The sequence below is a fragment of the Malaya genurostris genome, chromosome 2 (assembly GCF_030247185.1).
Source record: "Malaya genurostris strain Urasoe2022 chromosome 2, Malgen_1.1, whole genome shotgun sequence".
Lineage (NCBI taxonomy): Eukaryota > Metazoa > Arthropoda > Insecta > Diptera > Culicidae > Malaya > Malaya genurostris.
This window is the reverse complement of record NC_080571.1, coordinates 71,347,900-71,372,398: the sequence shown is the minus strand read 5'-3', so window position 1 is coordinate 71,372,398 and position 24,499 is coordinate 71,347,900. Positions and strand designations below refer to the sequence as shown.

The following is a 24,499-nucleotide window of genomic DNA, read 5'->3' as shown; positions in this document are numbered from 1 at the left end:
GACCCTACCCGCCCCTTAATCACAGTTAACAGATATACATGTTCGAACCAAATTTTTCGAAATCCTGTGTAAATTTCAAATTTGCTATATGCTGGAAACATTACTGCCACTTACTCGACTATTTGCCGCGATCTTTCAAAACATTCCACTACGTTTCGGAACGATAACAAAATCCTCCTGCCTGTTATAGAAATATTTTAACTACAGCAATTTTAACACTTGTCACACGATTTCCCAAAGTGTTAAAGGCATCTTTTTTCCGTGTCGTATAAATCACAGGAGAATTCGATCGGAATAAAACAAAAACATACTTATCATTTTAATCAACAGAAAAACAAAAATCTAGCGTGAAGTGAATGTTGCACCTAAAATTGTGGCTCATGTGAAAGCACCACCCAAATCGTGGTGGCTCCTCGTGTTGATCGTGGTGACATCTGCAAGTGTTCGTTATGCAGATTGAGAAAATTTTACACACAGTTCATATGTGAGCCTGTATATCTGATTTCTGTGTATGAATCTTCAAGATTCAACGGTATCTTCTAGGCCCGTGAAGCTACCGTGGCAACCCTATTTAACCACTCAACTAAGATTATGGTATAATTACTACATACGAACCTTTACCCCCAAAAAATACTGCGTGAATTTGTTTTCATACTTTTATTAGTACATTCATATTAATATATTACACATCGAACAATAAATAGGTTTGACTCTTTTCGTTTCTCCAATTGTTGAAAAAGAAAACTGCATGGAAATTCGCTAAATTATAGCACAAAGCAGTAACTAAAACCATAAAATGTAACGTTATAATATTAGTGTGCCTGTCCAGAATGTAAAAGTAAAAGTTTTAAGTGCACCACTTCTCCTCGGGTGCACTTTTGATTCGAATGAATAGTCTAAGTACGATAAATAGTCACAAAACATGGAATGAGTAAGTTTTACGCAACGGAAAGTTAGAGTACAGAAAAAAGTAAATGAAAGTAAATTGGCAATGTTATGGTTCGGAATTTTCGATACACTCAACCCTAAGCTCTCGGTGCCGCAAAGCGTACTTCCTAGTTTTGAGTTTTGTGCTTCTAACAAATTACATTACAAAGCGGTGCCTTTTTGATAAACTTCAACAAACTTTGTTTATTCCGTTCCACGGATATCCGTCAGGACTTTTCGATTGGTTTCATAAGCGTACCTTGCGGGTTGTATATGTGTACGGTTGAGTTCGACTATTACAGGTAGATTGAGCTTGCCTCTTCTAAAAATGCCTGCACACAGACTTTGCGTCCTACATGGATAAAGGTTTTCCTACGTTGCTAATGTTACCCTGACAACAATAGTTGTGATGCGCTTTCGGGTTTACAAGTCTTATCGTAAATTGTTCACGTTGTTGCGATGCCTTGTTGACATTTAGATGGCATGATAAGATGTTGCGCATAAATTGGCAAACTGTGATAGTTCGAAACCATTTAAATTAGCGCCAGAATTTGTTGAACAGCTCCATAAACGAGTCGTATATCATAAATGTGATGGCCACATCCAGGCAGACACGACTCAACCGTGGAACGGTACCCTTGTAGAATGCTAGCGGGCCTTCGTTCTTCCAAATCTTAATGGCACAGTCGACGGTGTTCTTGTACTTGGATGCCTCGAGACCCTGCATACGAGTCTTCACCACATCGATTGGGGTGTTGCCAAATACGGATGCGGCTCCCGCAACAGCACCAAATGCACCAACCATCATCTTCGGTACGGGTTTCTTTGGATCATCACCCTTGTAGAGTTCCTTAAGCGATTCCATCACATAGAATCGAATCGCTTGGTTCGAGCCTTGCTTCATGATGGTCGCCGTAAGTCCCTTGTACACACCGGACATACCTTCCTGTCGTACGATCATGCCAACTCCGTGGAAGAAACCTTTGAATTTTGGATTAGCACTTCGTTGGTCGTTGATGAACTTTACTTTCACGGTTTCCATAGGCGTGACTGCGAGAATGGCCTCCGCCACTCCTGCTCCTAGACCGGCCAACAGCTTCCCCGAGGTACTCAACTGACCATTAGGCTCCATCAGCTGTCCTTTGGAAGTCTCGAAGGCGCCGAACCTGTTCGAAATGGCAAGTGATTCACTTTGGTTATTAGGGCTACAGAGGGTTCTCCTACCTGACCGCCGATTTGGGTATCGATCCGTAGAGCAGTACACTCAAACCACGGTACAGACCGAAGAAACCGTTGTTCTTCACCGTTTTCTTTACGCAGTCCACGATTCCGTTGTACTGCTTGGTGGCACCTAAAAGTACCAATAAAAACAATCAATGCCGATAGAGATTATCAATGACTCCAGACGCTCACCTTTTTCATCCAACTGAAGTTGCGTTTTTACGTATTCTGTCGGGAAAGTGATGCAAATTTCGATACCACCGGTTATTCCGCCGGCTACGATTCCTTTGAGTCCGGTACCACCACCAGCTGCAGCAGCCGCTCCATTTTGTTCCATCCATGGTCGCTGGCCAAACGGATTCCGGAAGCTGTGTCTACTGTTGGGAAAGTGTCGGTCCATCCTGGCGGAGTGCGTGGGTTTAAGCTGGGCTTATAAGGACTGATAAGTGGTGGAAAAAAGCGGGTTAGTAAGCTATTAACTCATAGTTTAATCTTTTTACAATCTATTTTTTAAATAAAGGAAAATCAAGGATTAGTTTGATTGAAAAATGTGATCCAATCTTAGCTGCATCGTTGTGCAATGCTTTCATTGGGGGAATGCATTAGGAAGCATACTGGTGAGTATGATTTATTATTAACTCTACAGTCATACAGCAAAATAAAAGAAACCCTGCAAAGGCTGTATGGTAGTAGTTAATTACGAGTGTTTGCGTTATTTTCAGTATATAGCTTTCCATACAAAATATTTAACTATTTTCATTCCATTCGAACATCGTTAATGTGATCTTCTTTTAATGTACAATCTAAGTAACCGCTGGCGGTTTTCTACTAATGTCGTTTTCGCTTGATGCCAAACCTAACCCAGTTTCCACTCTAACTGCTGTCAAACCGTTTGTTTGAAGCCAGTTTCGAACCTAGTTTTAACGATGTTGAACTGAAAATCGAGTCAGTTTCGAACCTGGTTTTTATATCAGGTTTGCTCAAGTGCAAAACCAACACAGTTTCGTGAAAAGTGTTTGCTTGATGAAACTACCCTGGGTCAGTTTCAGTTTTTTCAAGCGAAAACGACATAAGGCTAATACTAAGACTACGGCCCATTTATCCAAGTGGTTAAAATGCACACGATTCCGTAAACAGGCAGACCGGTTGACATCCGACGACACTATTTAAAGCAAGAATTAATTGCTTCATTGGCTTCCTGCTACCTTGGGAATGCTAAATTACTAGAGCAGAAATGCAATCTCTACAGTAATCATACTAGGTTTCAATTCATATGTTTTTTGTACATAATCCTATTGTGTGATTAGTAGTCTGAGTAAAGACTGTATTCGGAAACAGTGTTAAATTTTCTTCTGTGTAATACTTTTTATTGCGTAGGTACAAAAAGATGAAACTTTGGGTAAAACCAGTTTAGAGTGTAATATTTACATGTGAAAAATATCGTCATTATCGAAATGGCTTCCAAACAAGAAGTGCTTGTGCAAAAAAATGTGGGTTTGGTAGTGGAAAATTCAGGCCAGTTCCACAGTCCTTAACAGTTGAAAATCGTGCATTCGAGCGAGTCCTATGTAGTAGAATCGTTCACAGAGATCCCATAGAGCCAACACGGATTTGGCATCGGAAGAAAAGAGAAGAAAAACGAACCCCAAGGAAATGAACACAAGGAAGGAGACTTCCTTGTCTTCAAGTTAAAACAGAACACGGTGGCCAAATCCCGCGATTGATGAAACCGAATTGCATCGTAATGTACTACGAGACGAACATTAACGGAGACGTCAAGCAGATCTCTGGCCTGAAGTTTATTTCCAAATAAGTTCCGGCTAGATGTTTCGAAGATCGACCGTATTATCAAGAAGTAGCTTGTGCGGCAGGAGATCTTTTAGTTCAGTAAGTCCAGCAAGCCGCACATAATGTACGGCACCATCAATTCAACCGGTCAAATGTAGAAAGAAGAATGTCACAGGAAGCACCTGCTGCCCTTTCTTTGGTCCCACGAAGGTGACACTCTATTTTGGTGGGATCTGGCATTGCGCCATTACCCGAATCCGGTACGATTCCATATACGAAATCAACGATGTTGTTCTTTTGTCGAATAAGGGAAATCTGCCAAAATCGTTATAATTTTGCCTAATATAAAATTTCTGGGCGATTATGAAGAGAAAAATTCGGAAAATTGGGAGTCTTCCAAAACGACAAGGATTTGAAAGAGTGGATCGAAGTGTGTAAGAAAGCAGGCGCAGATGTTGCACAGGATTTGATGGGTATCGTTGAGGTCATACTTACAATCTTAGCAGTTTTCTCCACTACTGGTAGAATAATACTTTAATTTATTTCAAAAAATGTACCAAATAAACTGACCAACCAGCGATTGCATCAGATATGTTTTGGAAATGTTAACTCAGTAGAATTTTTGCCATGGATCGCTTCACACCGAAACAACGCGCTGAAATAGTGACACACACGTGAAACATTCGGCAACATATCTTCAACCAAATGTATTGGAAATAATGCATTTGAACTTGATCATTGGTCCCATTCAGAGTTAATTGGTTATCCGATAAAATTGAGCTGTAATGAGTTTTGTCGTTTACGCCATTTATACCATTATATCTCCGGAACCAGAGTAGCTTTCCAACGAGCGGAGCCAAGTTACCTTAAAAGTCATGCACATAAAAAAAGCGTCGCAATTGATCAAAATTTGCATTCCAAAAGATGTAAAAATACATCAGTTCAGTAAATCAACAGCTGATTTAATTGAATTTGTCATCAAAAAAGACAGAAAGCTCACATTTAAATGGTAATCGATGTGATATCAATTCTTCAATCCCTAAAATACGGTATGTTTCGTTTTACGTCATGTGTAATTTTCATTTTTTTTAGAGTGCGTAATATAAAACAATTAAAAACTTCGGTTGGTTAAATCAAATCTCCCAAATAATAAGGGGAACATGTAACTTGAGCCAATTAGTTCTGATATCGGATTTATGCCCCTTTGCTGTTTTCTGATGACGTTTTAACGATCAGCTGTTGAAATGTGTTTTATTGTTTACATCACAGTCAGAAAAAAACTGAGAGTTTTCAACAGAATGCGAAGCATTTCCTCGGAAAAGTGCAATGAGCTTGTGCACAGACACTTTTCAGAACAAGGAAAATCAGGTCGCAAATCAGGCTCTGTGAACCAAAATCTGGACCAGAAAATCGTGCCAGCTTCCATCCGCAAAAAGTCGAATGCGTCTTAGAAGTTTTTCTCAATGGTTCGCGAAGTCATAATCATCATGTAAATCTTGTCCTAGGTTTGAGGTTAAGTAGATCAAAATCATGCCAATATAATCTGAACTTAGACATAGCGATTGTCTCGAAAGTAATTATTTTTACATAAATGTGCGTAGTTCACCAAATAGTGAGATGAGTTACAATACAAACAATGAAGTGTTGAACGGATTCCGAGAAATGTTTGATCACTTTCATTACATTCTGTATAATATACTAGCTCTTCCGAAGAACAGCGTCCCTCCCTAGACTCATATTCTATAACTTGAAAAGACGGTATTGAACACAATTTATACACTGAAAAATTTTGTTTAGCGTTTAGCCAAAGACATCATATTAACAAGATATCCAGCTCTCACATTTCCCGAAAAAAATTATTGGCAACATTCTTTTTTGCGAGTATGGCGCCCTCAGGCGAGTTCGCATCGAATCTCGTACAAGGAAGTATGGGAGAGAAATGTCAAATTCTGGGCGCGCCAAAATAGCAGCACTGCGCATCCATACATTTGACATAATACGTTGAATGTGCTGCCTTGCGATGGCGTTGCTGAACTGAAGATTGATTTCGCTCCAAGCTGACAGGGTCTGGTTTAGCGCTGCACCGGTGTAGTGTAGCAGGGACTATATTCGCTCCAATTGTGTATAATCAAGGCATCCTTTTCTTCCCTACACCGGTATAGTGGCACCGTTAAAAACGAAAATGCCATTAGGAAACAAGTATGCTGTTTATTTGGTGCCCATCAACAATTAAGCATGTGGTTTCAAAATAGTGGAGCACATGGATCAAGTAGGTTCCGTATAATTTCCTCACAAAACAGTTCGTTGCACGCCAAACGATTTTATTTATAATCTAGTATTCATATTTTGCTCTTCACCGGGTAATTATTCCACAACTCGCTACGCGCCAAACAATCATCGAATATATAGCGTGCAACTAGATGCCTTTTTTTTCGGGCGAATTACATAAAAAAATTGTGTAAATCCTTTCTTGTTTGATACCCGTACATACATTTTGCCATTTTGAAAAGCATGCTTTAGCATTTATGTCACATATTCGGCAACATTTTTAAACCAAGCGTATCAACAATAATAATACGTTTGAATGTGATCATAGATCACTATCAGAAATAATCCATATACCAAAAAATTAAGCGGTAATGAGTTTTGACATTTACGTAACTTATCCCTATGTCCCTCGTTTTTGTTCTAGCCATCAGAAAGGATATTACACATCGGTGCAATATTTTAAAAGTCGTTACATAAATAGTGTAAACCAGTAATTCCCAAAATTTTTTGGTCGATTGGGATTGAAATGCAAAATAGAGGGAAACCACGGGAGGGTTTAGTTTCTTTCCAATCCTACAAGGTTAAGATAACAAGTTTATGGAAGATAGTGTCGAGCAAACATTGAGGAAGATTATATATCAAGCTCTTCTTTACAGAAAAGTCTTCTGATCTGTGTTTCACAATATCCAGAGTAATTCAGTTGACAGAACGATTTCTTTCGAAGAAGGTTGTGAATTAATAACTGTCTTCGAGAAACTGTGTCACCAGGTTTCGTATTTCGATATTGTTTTATTTTCCGTAGGGTAATGCATTAAAGCTGAATATTGGGAGTGTTCCCATGCAAACTATAGCTTAGGGATATGTGACCAAAACTAAGTATTTTTGTCGTGAATACGACTTACTTTACTATGAGGGGCCTTGTCAAAATTTGCCCTCTGAGAGAGTGATAAGTTTTTGATCGTGAATATCTCTTGTTGTATCTAACGAATCAACATAATTTTTGCTACATGCCATCGGAAATATGAACACAATTTTAAACTTTTCTGAAATGTTTGGTATAACCGAGTATCAAAGAGGATAATTCATAAGGCGCCTTTCTCGTATTTTGAAAGTTCATAGCTCAGTGATCTGTGAAAGGATTTATATAAACTAACTACCAATAGAATCGAAATTTTTCAACTTAAACGTGTATAGCAAAGCATTAAAGTATTTCAATAGTACACAATTGAAAAACCTGTCTCATTTGACCCATGTCAACACCAGCCAATCAGAACGCGTTCTGAGGAATAGAACAAAATATCTGCTGCTGTACAACAAATCGTTCGAGAAAAATGTTCCGAAGAGTGCTTAATATCGTAGTGAGTTCCACAATTGGGTCCTTCTGAAAGGCAGGAATGAATCCCGTACAGCATCCTGATAGTTTCTTTCAAAGAAATGCAAATCCAAAATGAAATAAACGACATTCAAATTCTGTATGCGGCTATTTTTATAGCCGTTAGGACCGCTCATTAGTTGAAAAGCTACAAACGAAATCACGTAAAAAGAAACCTCTTAACAATTTGATAAGTTTGGATTCTATCGCCACTGCGAGCAGATGCATTGTGTGTCGTTTGCAAAGCTAGTTTCGCTCCCGATAAGAGCGATTACGTCACAACCGCTTGTTGTTTGCATTGGTGAAAAAACAACGAAAAGAGGACAACGGTGGGGGTAATCACACAAAATCAGCCGTTTTAATGACTCTAAAAGTTTTCTAAAGAACTATTAGGATTCCTTCTTCGCAAATCGAAGCTAAAAAAACCTCAGTTTAGTGCAAATCTAGAACTGTTTAGATTTGTGCACTTTTCGCTGTTCGGATGTCGTAAAAAACTAATGCTGTTTGATAGCAGGGCACAGGATGATGAAATCTACATTGGGATTTTAGAAACAGGAATGTTCTATAGTTACTGGAAGATAGATTTTCAAACACTTTGAGCTGTCGAAGTTCGCAAACAAATATCTTGTGTGGCGAGCCATCTGTTCCAATGGCTAGAAGAGCGTCATTTCAATCACGACCGGAATCATGAACCAAAAATGTAGCATCTCAAGAAGAGGTGACAAGCTGTTATCAGCGAGATACGGTTGAACGCAAACAGATGAAATGCAGTTCCTATGCTGCCAAAGGAGGCAGTACTGAAAATTTCATTATAAATTTCTGATCATATTTCCAATGGCACGTAGCGAAAGTTGTGTTGATACGTTACACACCTAGAAAAAATCGTGTAAATTTACGATTTCTGAGACCGAAATATATATAATTTATATTAAGTTAGTTTTGACATACTTTTAAGTGCTAAAACATGCAAATTTCTACGTTTGCTTGAAATACGGGCGTACATTTATATCATTCTTGTAAAATTCAGTCGTTTCACGGATTACGTTCTATGAATTGTTTCATATGTAGATTTGCGTCACGTGTAAATTTCATAATTTTTTGCTGTGTAGATACAATAAGAGATATTTACGATTAAAAACTTATAACTCTCCGAAATGGTAAATTTGGAGAAGACGCCCCATGGTAAAGTACGACGTATTCACGTCAAAAGGGTGCTTCTAAAAGTTGAATACCTCCAGTTCGTTTAGCTATCTCAGTAAGCTTAGTTTAATCTAGAATGTGTTTAATCTTGTTCATACACTTTCCTACAATACAAATTGACCTTTCGTTCTAATATCAATCTATGACCCGTACATACAAAGTCAAAGAAAAAAGCATTCCTAATCCACTTGTCTACTAGGGCTGCACTTGAACCGTCGCTGTTTACATTTACAACTAATGCATAATGCCTTATCGGAAAAGTTATGAAGGGCACCTAGCAAACGCTCACAGTTTGAAAGTACGACAAGTCAAACCGCAGCCAATGGAACCAATCATCAGCAAAAGCGCCACTCTAAGCGAACAGGGTGCTCTGGATTTGAACTTTGATTAGATACTTGAACCCAGTTGATTTTCCGCGAACTGTGATTCTAATGGTTGCTTAGCAACAGACCGTATTCTGGAAACCACTTGTGCAACATTATCAATAACAACGATAAGATCCGCTGCAGGGTGATCTACCGGCTTACGGTACACTTCAGGGGCACTGTCAGTCAAGCTGTTATGTAACACCCGCTCTGCTTCGGTGATACCGATTCGTATCGTATAGTAATAATAATAACAAACTGTTTAGTGACCTCCAAGCGATTTTCCCCACTCTCTCTCTGTCTCACGAAACATCATAAACTAACAAACATTGTGGCGAAAAGACGTCACATTACAGCCGTGCACTAACTCTTACACTAATCGGAGTCGAGCCTAATTGCACCAGTGCAGGTGAGCAGCGGGTAAATTCGTCGAGTCACTTACGCGAAGAGGAACCTGCCTGCTGGCCAAAATGTTGTTCACCTCTCCGGGGGGTGGGTTAGATTACGAAGGGAAGGAGGCAAGTTGATGGCTACGATGGCGAGGTACGACGGTTCAGACCGACCGAATAACCTGATGGCCTGATGGCTCAGACACTAAACTACCGACCGCACTGAAGTCACGTCCGACTTATGGAGCAGCCTATGAATGACTGGTCGATGGCCACACGCCGATGAATCGGCCGAACACGTCGTGTTTTGGTTGGTGCGCGCCGCTGTCTTACTTTCGCTTGCTGGTCTGACGCCACTCGTACGTACGTATCACATCGAATTAATAAAACAGTATAAATCGTTTTCGTAGTCTGCTTGCCATACCATCAAGCTCAAACGAAATTTGCGATGACCGGAGGTTAGTATTGGCACACAATGAGTCGTGGGGGTGGGAATGAAATCAATTCGCTGCCCAATGCTCTTGTTTCGAGTAATCTGCAAGTGATCGTCATTTTCTTTGCTATACGGAAATGACCAAATTCACCCAAACTTTGACCTCTCAAAACTTCACTCACACTCACTGTGTTGGGCAGTGATGGCGCAATGTTCCTTCGCGTATTCTTGGTGGAATGTTGAGCACGTGTTTTTCCTACAGCGCACGAATGGATGTGGTCGTGGGGCACAGCTGGATGATGACATGATTCGCGAATATATACTGGAGATAACAGTTGTAAAAGTGAGTCTGCAATAAGTCGTTTGCGGTTAGAAAGGTTTGCGTGTGCCGAACGTAACCGAGTTAGAATGCAGCGTATGATCGGTAAGATCTTGTAGGAATGTTCAAGATTTCTAAAGCACATGCCAAATTTGTTCAACCATTAGTTCAAGCATTTGAGGGTGTATTTCAGCAATGACTTGTTGAATATTGGTTTCCAAAGCATCAATCGTTGCTGGTTTATCCACATAAACTAATGACTTCGTGTATCCCCACAACAAATAATTGAGTGTCGTCACCGGTCAATTTCTCGAAATAATGTTGTCGTTGAAATGTTCTTCCAATAAGTCAATAGTTTCGGCCACATTTCGTTTACATCCATATATTGTAGATTTGGCAACACAAATCCATTGATCATGGTTCTGTCACGATTTCCACGAGTCGTCCTTTCTCATTTTAAAGAAATAAGGACCGATTATTCCACCAGCCCATAGACCGATATTTTTACTTCTGCACGCACTCTTCTATTTCTCGTCGATGGATTGACGTCTAAAAGAGTGAATGTATACCGAAATTTGGTAATTACGTTCTTTCTGGTAGTCTCAGATTGTGTGCACCACAAGGATGGCTTTTATCGTATTAAAGAACGATCGCTAGCTACTCTTCACACGATTTAATCAGTGTCATCAAAGAGAGACGGATATCATCGCAGCAACAAAAAACCGGCATGGTTCATTTAACGTAGAATCGACACCAGTGCGAGAGCGAATTTCTCTCGATGACCTGTCTGAGAATCGAAGGTTATCTCGCTGCTGTGGGGATTCTCTCTGAAGCAACAAACGGTCGCTTATTCTCGTTTCGCGATCCGATTCTGTATGGGCAGGGGATAATTGCGATAGAATCATTTTACTATTGCCGCTTATTCTAACTATGTGCATATAACCTTTGTATAAGTTGTGTCTATGAAAATGTATGTGAATGCTCCACACAAAGGTTTTGAAATGTTGCAACCTACACGCAGAGAAATTGAGCATGTTTAAAATAACAAAACAGTTAGTAGTTTTTAAAATTTGATTTATATTCATTTCAAGCTAGAATATGATTGTTACAAACCAATTTCTCCCTTCAACAAAAACAATGATCTTTGTTTTATTTGAATCAAAATTTTGGTCCAACCAAACCAAAAATATATTTGTTCCCGCTGAGTTTATTGTTGAAATAAACTAACAATTTTTTACATGTCAACCAAAGTTGAGTTAATGTTATCGGCAATGTTCTCGTTGACTCAATCCTGCTATACCTTAACATCAAGAAAAAACTTGGTTCTATTTATCTATGATATTATTTGTGTAATAATACAACTAAGTTTACTGTTTAAATGAACCGTGTTAGTTTTATTTCATATAAACCAGAACATGTTTTTTCTCGCGCGTATAAACCACTGCATTTTTGTCTCCCGCGAAAGAAGTTTGCTTCTTTCATTTCCTAGGAGGTTTCCAACAATTCAAGTGTATGTATTGATGATTAAGTATATTTTAAAAATTTGCATATAATAATATACATGACACATTTTTTTTACAAAAAATATTTGATGCAGGTTCGCTGTTTTGACCGGACTGATGGAGCACCGAGCACCGGATACTATAAAAATAAAAAACATGGCTTTACTGCGGCATGTAAATAATACGATCGTGTAGCAACGGAATGACGAAACGATCAAAAGTCTTAAAAATATTCTAAATTAAAGATAAAGTTTTCTAGAAATTTTTGAACCAATATAAATCGAAATAAAAGTAGTATAAAATATAACCCTGTAAATTAGTTTGAAAGAAATCATTTTATTTTTAAAAACAAACAAAAATGTATGATTTCAACAAAGAAAAGCGTTTGTTGAAATGACTAAATTTAAGGTAATTTATTTCAACTAAATAGTTTGTGAATTCAAAGCGCAACAATTCCTAACTTTATCTAAAGTTCGTTCATTCATAACAAATTTTTCAAATTGAATTCACTGTGAAATTGTTTGTCAAGACATTGACAGGAACGCACAAGTGAAATATTTGTTGTTCTTATCAAAATGTCGTTTGAAACAAGCTAACACACTGAGTAAAATTGATTATCATGTTTTGTAGTTTCAAGCAGCAATATTTTCTATATCAAACCAGATTTTCTTTTGTCACTATTTTAACAAAATAAATCGTTGCGTGAAACCCAATTTTGGTTCTATTTAAAAAAAAATTCTCTGCGTGTAGTATGAGAATCATCAAGTCGAATCATCGATTCGATTTTCTGCGATAATTGTCAACTTGCGATTCTCTCTTGGTAAATTCCTCACTGCACCAATCATTATCAGACTGTAATTTTTTTAAGGGCCGTGAAATACTCAGAGTATGAAGTGGAGCGAAGAAATGTAGAAAAATTCTCTAGCGGTTCATGCGTTGAGAGACTCGAGTTCTTGTAGCATCTTCTACCGGATTGAAAATGATGTACACGGAAAGACCGAAATTAGCATTTTGGCGAAAAAACTAGTTGATTTTCTGAATTTAGTTAGTTATTTTTTGAGACAACTAAAAAAATCTTACTTTTGCTAATTTAGATTTTTTAATTCTAATTCTCTTAATAATAATAAAATATTTGTTGAAATGGCTATTTTTTTAGTTGAATTCACCAATTAAACGTGCTGTCATTTCTTAGCTAAGGCACGCTTCATATCCATTCAACTAATTTTTTAGTTGAATTAGAGAAATAAAACGTTGTTTTCAACCAACATAAATGGTTAAATTGGTTTCTGCAATTAGCAGCTATATGGCGCTCGTTAACACCGTAACGACTACTAGCCACTAGATGGCACACTAGTACCGAAAAAAATTTCAGTCGCGGTTATCTTTTCTACATATATTTGCAGGTATAGATACGATGTTGTATTGGAGAAAAAGACATAAGCGAAACATAAACTTCTTTTTGGAAATTTTACTTCTAAATCGCTGTTTTCTTCGCGAAATCGACTCTCTCACTGAAAACTTTGAGCACTCGGAAAACAAAAACCGAATACAAGTAGTACGTTGGACGGCGTAGCCGGAATGTTAAAAGATACAAAAAAACATCATTTGACGTGTACAATTAGAGTGCAACATTCGAAACTCACTTCACTGTTCCGCGTAAAAACACTATTACCCACAATCGCTTCAAATGCGCACAAATTCTGAATAAATACACTTTCCACTAACAGTTTACGTCATTTTTACATATCGGTTTAGAAATTTATATATGGATATATCGTAACACATGCGAAAAACATCTAAACAATTTGCGAGCAGTTTCAACAAGACTGTCCCTTTTAGCTTTTTAATGGATTGTTTTGCTTTGACACTGCTGTCCTTCAGTAATGACGGTGATAGATAAATAGAATCAAAGTTTCTGATTTTAATAACGAAATTAGTTGTCAATGAGAATTTCGTGTTGGATTGAAATATTGCTGGTTTGTGTCCAGAATATTCGCCAACTAAACACTTTCTCTAAAAATAAGAGTTTTTTTCAGCACAGTAAATTCTAAATTTTAACTAATTTTATAGTTATTTTGGAAATTTTGTTGTTAAAATCAACTAATTCAAAAACAGTAATACGAATTAGGCGCAGAGCTACAACGTTTTATTTCTCTAATTCAACTAAAAAATTAGTTGAATGGATATGAAGCGTGCCTTAGCTAAGAAATGACAGCACGTTTAATTGGTGAATTCAACTAAAAAAATAGCCATTTCAACAAATATTTTATTATTATTAAGAGAATTAGAATTAAAAAATCTAAATTAGCAAAAGTAAGATTTTTTTAGTTGTCTCAAAAAATAACTAACTAAATTCAGAAAATCAACTAGTTTTTTCGCCAAAATGCTAATTTCGGTCTTTCCGTGCGAAACTGTGTGGTGTGTTTTGGTTGCGGGATTATGAAAGTTGTTGCTAAATTCTTCGTGACAATTTTCCGAATCTCATTTAAAAAAGATATAAAAACCTTTTTCAATCCATCTAGTAGTGTAACGATGCCTTACTCATATTATTCATTATTTAATATTTTATCAATCATTCTCTGTAATTCCGGAAACAGGAAGTCGTATAAAAAAATTGAGGAATTTGGTGTGGAGTCAAAAGACCATTCGATTCCATTCGAATGGAAGGGAGTTCTGTTTTGGAGTTTTTAATAATTGTTTCCGGTATTTCCGGGACCGATTAGAATTAGAAAGCGGCTTGTATGGCCATCAACTAATATGACCTAAAAATTGGAACAGCTTTGAGCCCAACATAGAAGATTTTTTTACGAAAGTTCGTCATTTTCCATGACGGTTATGAAAATAGGCTTTGCAGTCTCTGGTATAACGAAGTGAGTTTCGTTTTACAGTTTTACATTACAACTTACGGTACTTAGTATTCGATACAAAATTTTTGATAAATCTGAGTGCGTTCCGATTTAAAGTTTTTGTTCATTATTGCCAGTATTCCCGGCACCGAAACCCGGGTACCGGTATAAGTGAGTTTATTTGGTCATCGACTTTCATGATCTAAAATGTATAGTTATTGTTTAAATTTAAAGCAATTGTTAAAATCTTTACCTTATAATTCCGAAACCGGATGTCGGATTCGTTCATAATTTAGTGTCATCCTATGAGACTTTATAACCTTTTAAGGCCCGGTGTGTCGTGTGTCATATACCATTCTACTCAGCCAAAATCGATAAATGTATGTGTGTATGTGCACTAGATTTTCTTGGATATGGCTGAACCGATTGTCACAAACTTAGATTCAAATGAAAGATCTCTTGGTTCCATAGCCTGTTATTGTATATTATTCGAATCTAACTTCCGGTTTTTGGAGTAAAAAGCGCAAAAACTTAAAAAAATAAATGCAGTCGATTTTCTCAGAGACCTCTTGCCCGCTTTTCAAAAGCTTACGATGGTTCCGAAATTTTTGGCTGATAAATTATCGGAAAAATCGAGCCAGATACAATTTGCAGTATAATTCTACAATTGGTCAGGTCTGATTATGTGATGACCGAATACATTGATTTTGGGTATGCCGGATTTTTGTTTCTGGTTCCAAAAGTACCGGAAAAAGTTATCATTCACTCTCATCCGGAAATCACTATTTCTATTTTGTATATGGAATTAAATAATACATAAATAGTGCAACTATTGACGGAAATCACTGTTTCTCTGAAACGGCAAGACCGATTTCTATTAACTTTGATTCAAATGAAAAGTATTATGTTCCCATAAGTTGATATAGACTTCAATCCAGATCCGGCTTCTGGTTCGTGAAATACACGGAGAAAGTGTGTATGAAATTACGACCCGTAATTTAGAGCAATGCAAAAAAAGTAAAAACGATCTCCCAAATTTGACTCATAACTGTTTACAAATTGAGAAGATGATGTTAGTTTATTTCCAAACAAACTTTTTTGTTTTTATTCAAGTTTCTAGCCTAGTTCTAGCCTTCCGGAATCGGGAGCAATATATCTAAAGCCGATTTGCCAGACCACCAAATAGCAAGAACAATTTATCGGAACAGTTTCTAACACTACTTACGTTTTGCAGCACGTTTACGTTTTACGTCCTCTTAATGACAGTTTGATATTTTTAACACTTTTCACCGGAACCGGTAGTCGGATTACGATAGAGTTTCATAACAAACTATTAGCCCATATAACCTGTTATTTGAGTCTATGTTTGAAAGATTCTCTTGATTCTGAGAAATTACACTTTCAAAGAATTTTTGACTATTATTTGCAGTACTTTCGGATCCGGATTCTGGGGACCGGCATAACCTGAGTTAGTTTGGCCATCCACTAACAAGATCTGAAAATTAGAACATTTTGCTAATATGTTTTTAAGAATTCGCTACTTTTCGCAAGGCCATTAATACAAAACACTTCTAAAATAGAATTTTTGGCACCCTGTACCTAAAGTCGGATTTAAGTGAAATAAAGAAAATTGTTATGGTGTCCTAGGCCCTTCTATTTGAATCGGTGTAGAAATCGGTCCAGTCATTTAAGAGAAAATCTAGTGCAGTAATTCCGGAACAAGAATTCGGATCCGGGTAAATTTCAGGAATTTGGTATGTGGTCATATGTCCTTTTATTTGATTCTATGTTCGTTGTAATCGGCCCCGCCATCTTTGAGAAAAGAAAGTGCACAAAAATGTTACACACACGAATGTACACACATAGATATTTTGCTATCTCGACGAACTGCGTCGAAAGGTCGTGTTACACGGATTTGCGGATCTCGTCGGTTCAAAAATCGGTTTTCACAGTGATTGCATAGTCTCTCTGCATGAGAAAGGCAAAAAGTGTCTTATTTTGAAATCGAATTCTAAATTCTTTCGTTTGCTACACGGAACGACCGAAATTAGCTCTGCGCCTAATTCGTATTACTGTTTTTGAATTAGTTGATTCTAACAACAAAATTTCCAAAATAACTATAAAATTAGTTAAAATGTAGAATTTACTGTGCTGAAAAAAACTCTTATTTTTAGAGAATGTGTTTAGTTGGCGAATATTCTGGACACAAACCAGCAATATTTCAATCCAACACGAAATTCTCATTGACAACTAATTTCGTTATTAAAATCAGAAACTTTGATTCTATTTATCTATCACCGTCATTACTGAAGGACAGCAGTGTCAAAGCAAAACAATCCATTAAAAAGCTAAAAGGGACAGTCTTGTTGAAACTGCTCGCAAATTGTTTAGATGTTTTTCGCATGTGTTACGATATATCCCTATATAATTTTCTAAACCGATATGTAAAAATGACGTAAACTGTTAGTGGAAAGTGTATTTATTCAGAATTTGTGCGCACTTGAAGCGATTGTGCGTAATAATGTTTTTACGCGGAACAGTGATGTGAATTTCGAATGTTTCACTCTAATTGTGATGAAGGTTTTTTGTATCTTCAAACCTTCCGAGCTGTGCCGTCCGGTGTACTATTTGTATTCGGTTTTTGTTTTCCGAGTGCTCAAAGTTTTCAGTGAGAATGAAGAAACAGTGATTTAGAAGAAAAAAAATTCAAAAAGATGTTTACGTTTCGTTTATGTCTTTTTCTCCAACACAACATCGTATTTATACCTGCCAATATAGAAAAGACAACCGCGTCTGAATTTTTTTCGGCAGTAGTGTGCCATCTAGTGGCTAGTAGTCATTAAGGTGTTACCGTTTCGGTGACTGGGCGCCATATAGCTGCAGATTGCAGAAGCCAATTCAACCATTCATATTGGTTGAAAACAACATTATATTTCTTTAATTCAACTAAAAAATTAGTTGACTGGATATGAAGTGTGCCTTAGCTAAGAAATGACAGTACGTTTAATTTGTGAATTCAACTAAAAAAAATAGTCATTTCAACAAATATTTTATTATTATTAAGGGAATGAGAATAAAAAATCTAAATCAGCAAAAGTAAGATTTTTTTAGTTGTCTCAAAAAATAACTAACTAAAATCAGCAAATCAACTAAATTTTTCGCGAAAATGCTGATTTCGGTCGTTCCGTGTAATATTCCGTCGACTTCTGGGCGAATACTATTGATCGTTATGAAAACTATGATTGTTAATGTTTCAATATGTTAATCAATTGTTAATTGATGATCAAACAATCTGGCTTTGGCTATAGCGCTTTCCCGTTTCGGCAGTACTATTTCCGGTGATCAAAAACTCCAACACAACGTTGCTCACTTCTATTTCTTAAAGATGACCTGTTTACCAAGTGCACATAAATAACTACCATATACTCGCAAAGTCACTGACATCTTACACATTCCATTGCAAAAACTGCACATCTTCAGCTTGGAACTTTGACGATTTGCCGATCTTTGGTTTTCCAAGAGGTGTTTGGCAAGATTCAAGTAAGTTGATATCTTTGACATACTGATTTTGGCAAAATTATCGATTGCTATTTATCACGGTAATTTGTTTTTTTCCATTTATAGGCTGCTCTGGCCGAGGGGGAATTACTTTTTAAGCAACAGCTGCTAATTACAATTTTCCTTCAAATCGAACTCGAAAATTACCTCGATTCCGGTATTTAAGTAGTTATTGCTGCAAAGACTTTAGGTATGGAATGCATGACATTCTGACTATTTGAACTCGCTATATTTAGCTTTAGTAATTGCAAGTTGAGCTTATGGATTCTTCGAAAAGCATGGATGCTTCGTATTGCTTTTTTCATCAACCGATCGTGTCGTCGATTGTTCCATACAGGTTTCAAAAATTTCTTTTCATTTCATCTGGAATATAAATTAATTCAGAACTCCTTATGCTAGGTGCGTCGTTTCGGTTCGATTGTTGAATGAACTGTTTCTACCTGATAGCTATTTCGGGGCACCTAATCAACAGGTTTGCGATTCATTCAAACTACTTTCGATTTTCATCAGTAAAGCCGGATATTTAAAAGGTCAATTACAGCCAATTCTGTTTGCACACGTGTTTGTGTTCACGTGATGGCAGAACATATCGGCAACAACTGATGTGTATAAATAAATACCGATTTTCCACGCACGCGACGAAAATGTCGGTAATGTGCCACGCGCACGAAACCGATATCCTCGGTAAACGTAAATTATCTGTCAGATTAAGAAAATTGAAATTTTTGGCCTCCACAACCAACTTTGGAAATTCGTTTACTTCTTATTTTTTGAGCTATGATACAAGAGTTCAAAATCTGGACTATTTTTTTTTTGTTATCTGAAGAGATTCACATTACTGAAATTATTCTTTTTAAATGCCGTAACGGTACTGTATTACTCTACTTTAGATTCCTATACAAACTGTCCATCTCGTAATGAAGCAGTGTAAGAATTGCTGTCTTCCATCTGAAGGAATTTGATTTAGATTTTTACTAGAGACGAAATATTGTTGAACCCACCATGCATATCACTTCATTATTTACAATATGCTTCCATAGTGTGCGTAAGCTTTTTGTATCCGACTGTAACTGTTGTAAGGTTTCCAAACCAAAACACGGCTATATGTTTATGTCTGGAGGATTTTTTATGTTTTCGATAAGCAATGTGGTTATCGATTGATTAGCAACTTTTAGTTTTATGGTATCCTTTTCTTTCGGCAATAGAGAAAATTTGTCCGATTAAACAATTTTAAGTACGCACCTTTAAGAAATCGATGGGATAGGTCGAGAACTTTGCAGCTGGTTTTTTATGTTATTCTTCCCACTTCACGAGTGTGCTACAGTTCTGGTTTCGAAACAAATTCGCACGGCACAACTTGTAAACACGTTTCAAACACACTTTTTTGTACCAGAAAACTTCAAAATCAAAGGTTACACAACATCTATTTTGATGTTAGCAGTCCAAACCTGGCGAGTATTTCGCCTCCGTTCCATGTTTCACGAATACGCCTACTGCTCTGTGCTCCGCAGATCTGAGGTTTGAATGCTACCACTTCCACCCCGAAGTGACTATCACGTCATGAAAAACGAAGCCCCTTCCAAGATGCTTGGAATTGCGGGGTAGTGATTGTATTTAAAGAAACACTATCCCGTCGCATCATCATCCTAAGTGAGGGAGCCATTTCGAAAATTGTTGAATTTTCTTAAAAAGAGATTTCCTTTTTATTTGTATAAATCTAAACATCTAAAAGTTTCAGAACCTTTTCACTGTTATCTTGAGCCACCCTCAAATCTAAGAGAGGCGCGTATGGTTACAGCATAAAGAAACGAGCATCGCCTCACATCGGATGATGTTGTAGCGTAGTATGTGTGCAATGGCTTCATGCTTGCTGAAGAATAATGTTAACCGACCGAAGGGGAGTAGCCAAAGCTTACGAAATGAAACGAAAGGATTTTTTCCCACAAAAGCGGCTTTTAAAAATCTTATCTATTTTTCTTGAAGTAAGTTTGAAGTAAGTTGCTTTCAATTTCTTATACAAATAATATATCGCTACAAGTGGTCAATTGAGTTTTCAGGAATATCTTTTGATCAATTACTCAGTTGAAGTTTCTTTACCACTTGCGTTGCAGCGTTGAAGAATAAGTTGAACGGGTAAAGTTTCATCAACAATCTAATTAGAATTGTAATGCACTGAGAATTCGTAAAGGAAATGTAGAAACCATGGTTTCATAAAATTTAATTACTTATCATGCTTATGGTTTCGTTTGTTCGTTAGATTGTATTTGAAAAATTTAACATATGATGTTTTATCCAAAAATCGGTAAAACTCTATCAAATGTATCGATATGACGTCTGATGAAAGTGCAAAAATTGAGTAGATGCTGTTGACCGTTCTTTCGTTCTTCTGTAATGTAGTATGTTCCTTCGAAAAAAAATGAGAGCCATAAATTATTATTTGTAGTAAAGAAATTCAATAATAGTGAGTATATCCGCATATTTTTGGTATGTATTTATACCAATAATATTTTCTTTTGTTTACTTTTTCAAAGATCGCGAATGTATCAAATTTAAAAAGGATATCACCATGGACGACGACGGAGAGTGAATCGGACTATGTACAGGACAACTCTGAAGTATTTAACAAAAATTTTTCTATTGCTATGGAATTCATAGTAGAATATAGGTAGGTTCTTGAACTGAAATTCATGTATTGAGTCCGAGAGAAAATGAATGTGAATCAACCTCAATTTTGGGTATCAAAAATAAATCCAACCAATTGCACTTTGGTTAGTCATCTACGAGAACAATACAGCTTTTCAATTCATGAAATATTTTTGAGGAATCGATCGATTCCACTTCTAACTCTTTGGGTTACTACTTCCGGAACTTCCGTAGTAGGTAATTGGAAACCAGTGGGGTTAATAGAGCTTCAGTCAATTTCCGGAGTTTCTCTTTCCTTACTTTCAGTTAGCAGAACACTGTTACTTCGAACGATTTTTTTTTCTATTCCCTTAAGCTATTAATAATAGTCTAATCTAAAATGTGCTACAGCTTTTATTTTAATATTTTGTTTGTGAGCTCAATTGATACGCGTTTCTATATTTACTAACTAAATTTTAGAATTTAGTAATCTAATGCATATTTTAAGCTTTAGTGGTAAGCTCAGTTTGTTCGCATCGTTTGTCTCTTTTTCGAATATTCGTCAGCAAGAAAATTGTTACACTAACATAATCGGCCTTCACGACTGTCTAGAGATTGAAGAAAAAATATATAGGTTTAAAAATTGTAACATTTCGATACAAAGTTTACAATGCATGTCAGTTATTATAAATTGAACGGTTATTGGCAGGCCCGTACCCAGGATTTCATTTCGGGAGGAACCCATTACTGAAGATTACTTATGTATCTAATTCTCGGTGTGCCTTTTACGGCTGTTTTAACATACACTTTTAATTTTTCCACTGGAACTGATATTGTATTACATTTCATTACGTTTACTGTCTTGTTATTTCTGTAACACATGTCTGAGACATTCTAAATAATTATATGTTTTTGATTTCGGGAGGGGCCAGGGCCCCTCGGGCCCCCCCCTCTGGGTACGTGACTGGTTATTGGGAATAAGTTGTTATTTATTTTTTTGTAGATTATTTTTATAAAACAAATGGATTGACAATTTAAACCAATGGTTCTCAATTTTTTTGCCGAATGCCCATTTTAAATATATTACGTTCTACTGCCCTCCAAGTAGAAAAAAATTATTAAAATTATGCGACAATCAACATTTTTGCAGTTAACTCGAGATTTAAATATAAAATAGACAGAAATGATACAAAAAATAATTTGCTTCCCAATCCCAACGCGGTAGAAATTAATTGTTAATTCGAGACCCTAAAGGAATAAAGTTTTTGATTGTGATTCGGTATTCTGAACCTAATACAGAATTCTTTATTTGGATTTTGGACCCTGATTCTGTACATGGATTCTAAGCCAAGATCTGAATTGCAAACTAGGATTCCGTACTATTATTGGGACTCATAACCTGACCCCGAATTGAGTAATTTGATCTAACCTTTGAACATGAATTTGCGATCTGAGTGCAGGATCTGAATTCTGAACCTAAAATCGGGACTTCGATTCTGGACCGGAATTCTTAGTTTGGATCTGAATTCTGGGACGGGATGCTGGACCTCAATTCTGGATCTATGGATATAAATTATGAAATTGGACTCAAATTGTGAACCAAAATTATTGACAGAGATTTTTTACGTGAACCTGAATTCTGCATGTGGACTCTGGAATTTAATTTTGAACCTAGACTTGGACTTTGGTTCTGGGCCAGAATTCTGACCTCGGATAAGCTCTTGACAGAGTTTTTGAACCTGAAACTAGAACATTGACTCTTCACCTGAATTCTGAATCTAGTTTCAGAACATGGGCCTGGCTTCTTGAGTGAAAATCGGGATCCGAATTCTAGGCCTACATTTTGGACAAGGTTATAGACCTGAACTCCTGACGGGAATACATTGGTTTTCGTGTGTTTTGAACATAAGTTCTGATCCCCGGCCTAGATTCTGGGTCTGAATTCCTGACAGAAATTTTGGATCTGAACCTAAATCAAATTTTGAACTGGGAAGCATGATTCTGGACCTGAATTCCGAACATGAATCGGAATTCTGGATCTGACCTCAGGATTCTGAACAAGATTTTGGACTCAAATTCTGAAAATCATTCTGACCATCTGGTTTCTGAATCTGGATCTGATTTTTTTTTCAGTATTTTGTATGAATTGAATTTGAAATATAGACATGATATGAATTTCTATTGAAACATTGAAACTATTAACAGTCATTCTTATTTGACCAAATCTTGGTCGCAACAGCGGGTGCTGGTCTTACAAACCAGTTGTCGTATGTTCGAGCCCCGACCTGGAAGGAACTCTGTACACTCTGATTCGGCTGCGAAGTCTATTGAAACAGAAGGTCAAATTCCACTACAGAAATGTAATATCAAGGCTTTGCTTTGGTCGTAACAGCACTTCATCTTCTTACTTTCGTTTTCTTTCTCACAAATCTCACAAGAATTGAATGTTGCTCTAATTACATCATTTTTGCAACCAATAGTTTGTCACACTTTCCCATTGAAAGAAATGGTTTTAAATTCTTCGGTGATCGTTTTTTCATTTATAATAAATTCACTTTTCAATTTAGGACACATTTTCGTCTCAAAATTTCCAGTTCGTCATGTTTCTGAATATCTACTAATCGATTCGTCTCAAAACATGATCACTATTTCGCACAATTACATTACTATTGAATGCTGGATGACTTCATAATTTGTAATGTTCACTTGCCACTTGCCACTAATTAACGATCAAAAACTTCAAAAAAATACCCGACAAGCAATAAAAGTCTCCATAACTGTGTTTTTCACTTAGTTCACCTGATTGTGCTTTGTTTTCATCTCATTTGGTTTCGCAAAGTTGCCAAGTTATCTCATAATGTTACAAAACAAAAATTGTTTTTCTTCTTCAAATGATCATCAAAAAGTGTGTTTTTTGATATCCGTGACATTAGTTTAATTATATTATTGATATTAATATTTCAATAAAACTGTTTCGACTTCGAATATTACCTGAAAGAGCTTGTTAAATACTATTGAAATAACCATTGTGGCAATCTAGTAGCACTGGTTTCATTCCGCTATACGTCAACATAACGCTGTGAAGCAGAGATGCCATTTATACAGATTTATCTGTATTCTACAGATTTTTACATGCGCATACAGATTTAATACAGAGTACAGATTTCTTACAGATTTCTAAATGTTAATACAGATTTATACAGATTTCACCAAAAGTATTAAAGAAAAAATTAAATCTGTTAGTATTTGATTGCAATGACGAGATAAACGTTTAGGAATCAACGCACAAATCACTTTTTAAATATATATTTTTTTGTGCAGATATTTAATGAAGAACACTGTAATCCATTTATATTAATATTTGTAACTTAATTGAACTTAAAAGTTAGACAAGTCTTGGCATCATGAAACATTATTTCCAGACTCACAGTTGTATTACCTGACTTGACGTTGTATATTGGGTTTTGGAAAGCCATCTCAACTTATGAAGTGAACATTTTCAAATTAGACAAGTATATGGCACCATAATTCAATTGTTGTTTATGAGAAAAAAAAACTATAAAATTTCGTCCATGAATATAATATAAGATATGAAATTTAATCTACCACTCTATAACCATAATCAATTGGAATAACACCTTTTAACATAATTGTATTGTAGAAATTTCATTTTATTAGCGAATACAGAT

The 24,499-nt window shown here is 36.5% G+C and overlaps 1 protein-coding gene across 2 annotated transcripts; it reads right to left on the bottom strand.

Moving 5' to 3' along the window:
- Positions 1–641: 641 nt before the first annotated feature.
- LOC131428113 (putative tricarboxylate transport protein, mitochondrial) lies at positions 642–19,717 on the bottom strand. Of its 2 annotated transcripts, none has more exons than XM_058591782.1 (4): positions 19,431–19,717; positions 2,341–2,587; positions 2,152–2,278; positions 642–2,093 (listed from the first exon to the last, which is right to left on the bottom strand). In XM_058591782.1, exons 2-4 carry the CDS (start codon positions 2,546–2,548, stop codon positions 1,466–1,468), a joined length of 963 nt encoding a protein of 320 aa, XP_058447765.1. In that variant the 5' UTR covers positions 2,549–2,587; positions 19,431–19,717; the 3' UTR covers positions 642–1,465. The 2 variants fall into 2 exon arrangements, with proteins under 2 accessions (XP_058447765.1, XP_058447766.1); XM_058591783.1 differs by lacking the exon at positions 19,431–19,717 and adding an exon at positions 9,584–9,807.
- Between the last annotated feature and the right edge of the window lie 4,782 nt (positions 19,718–24,499).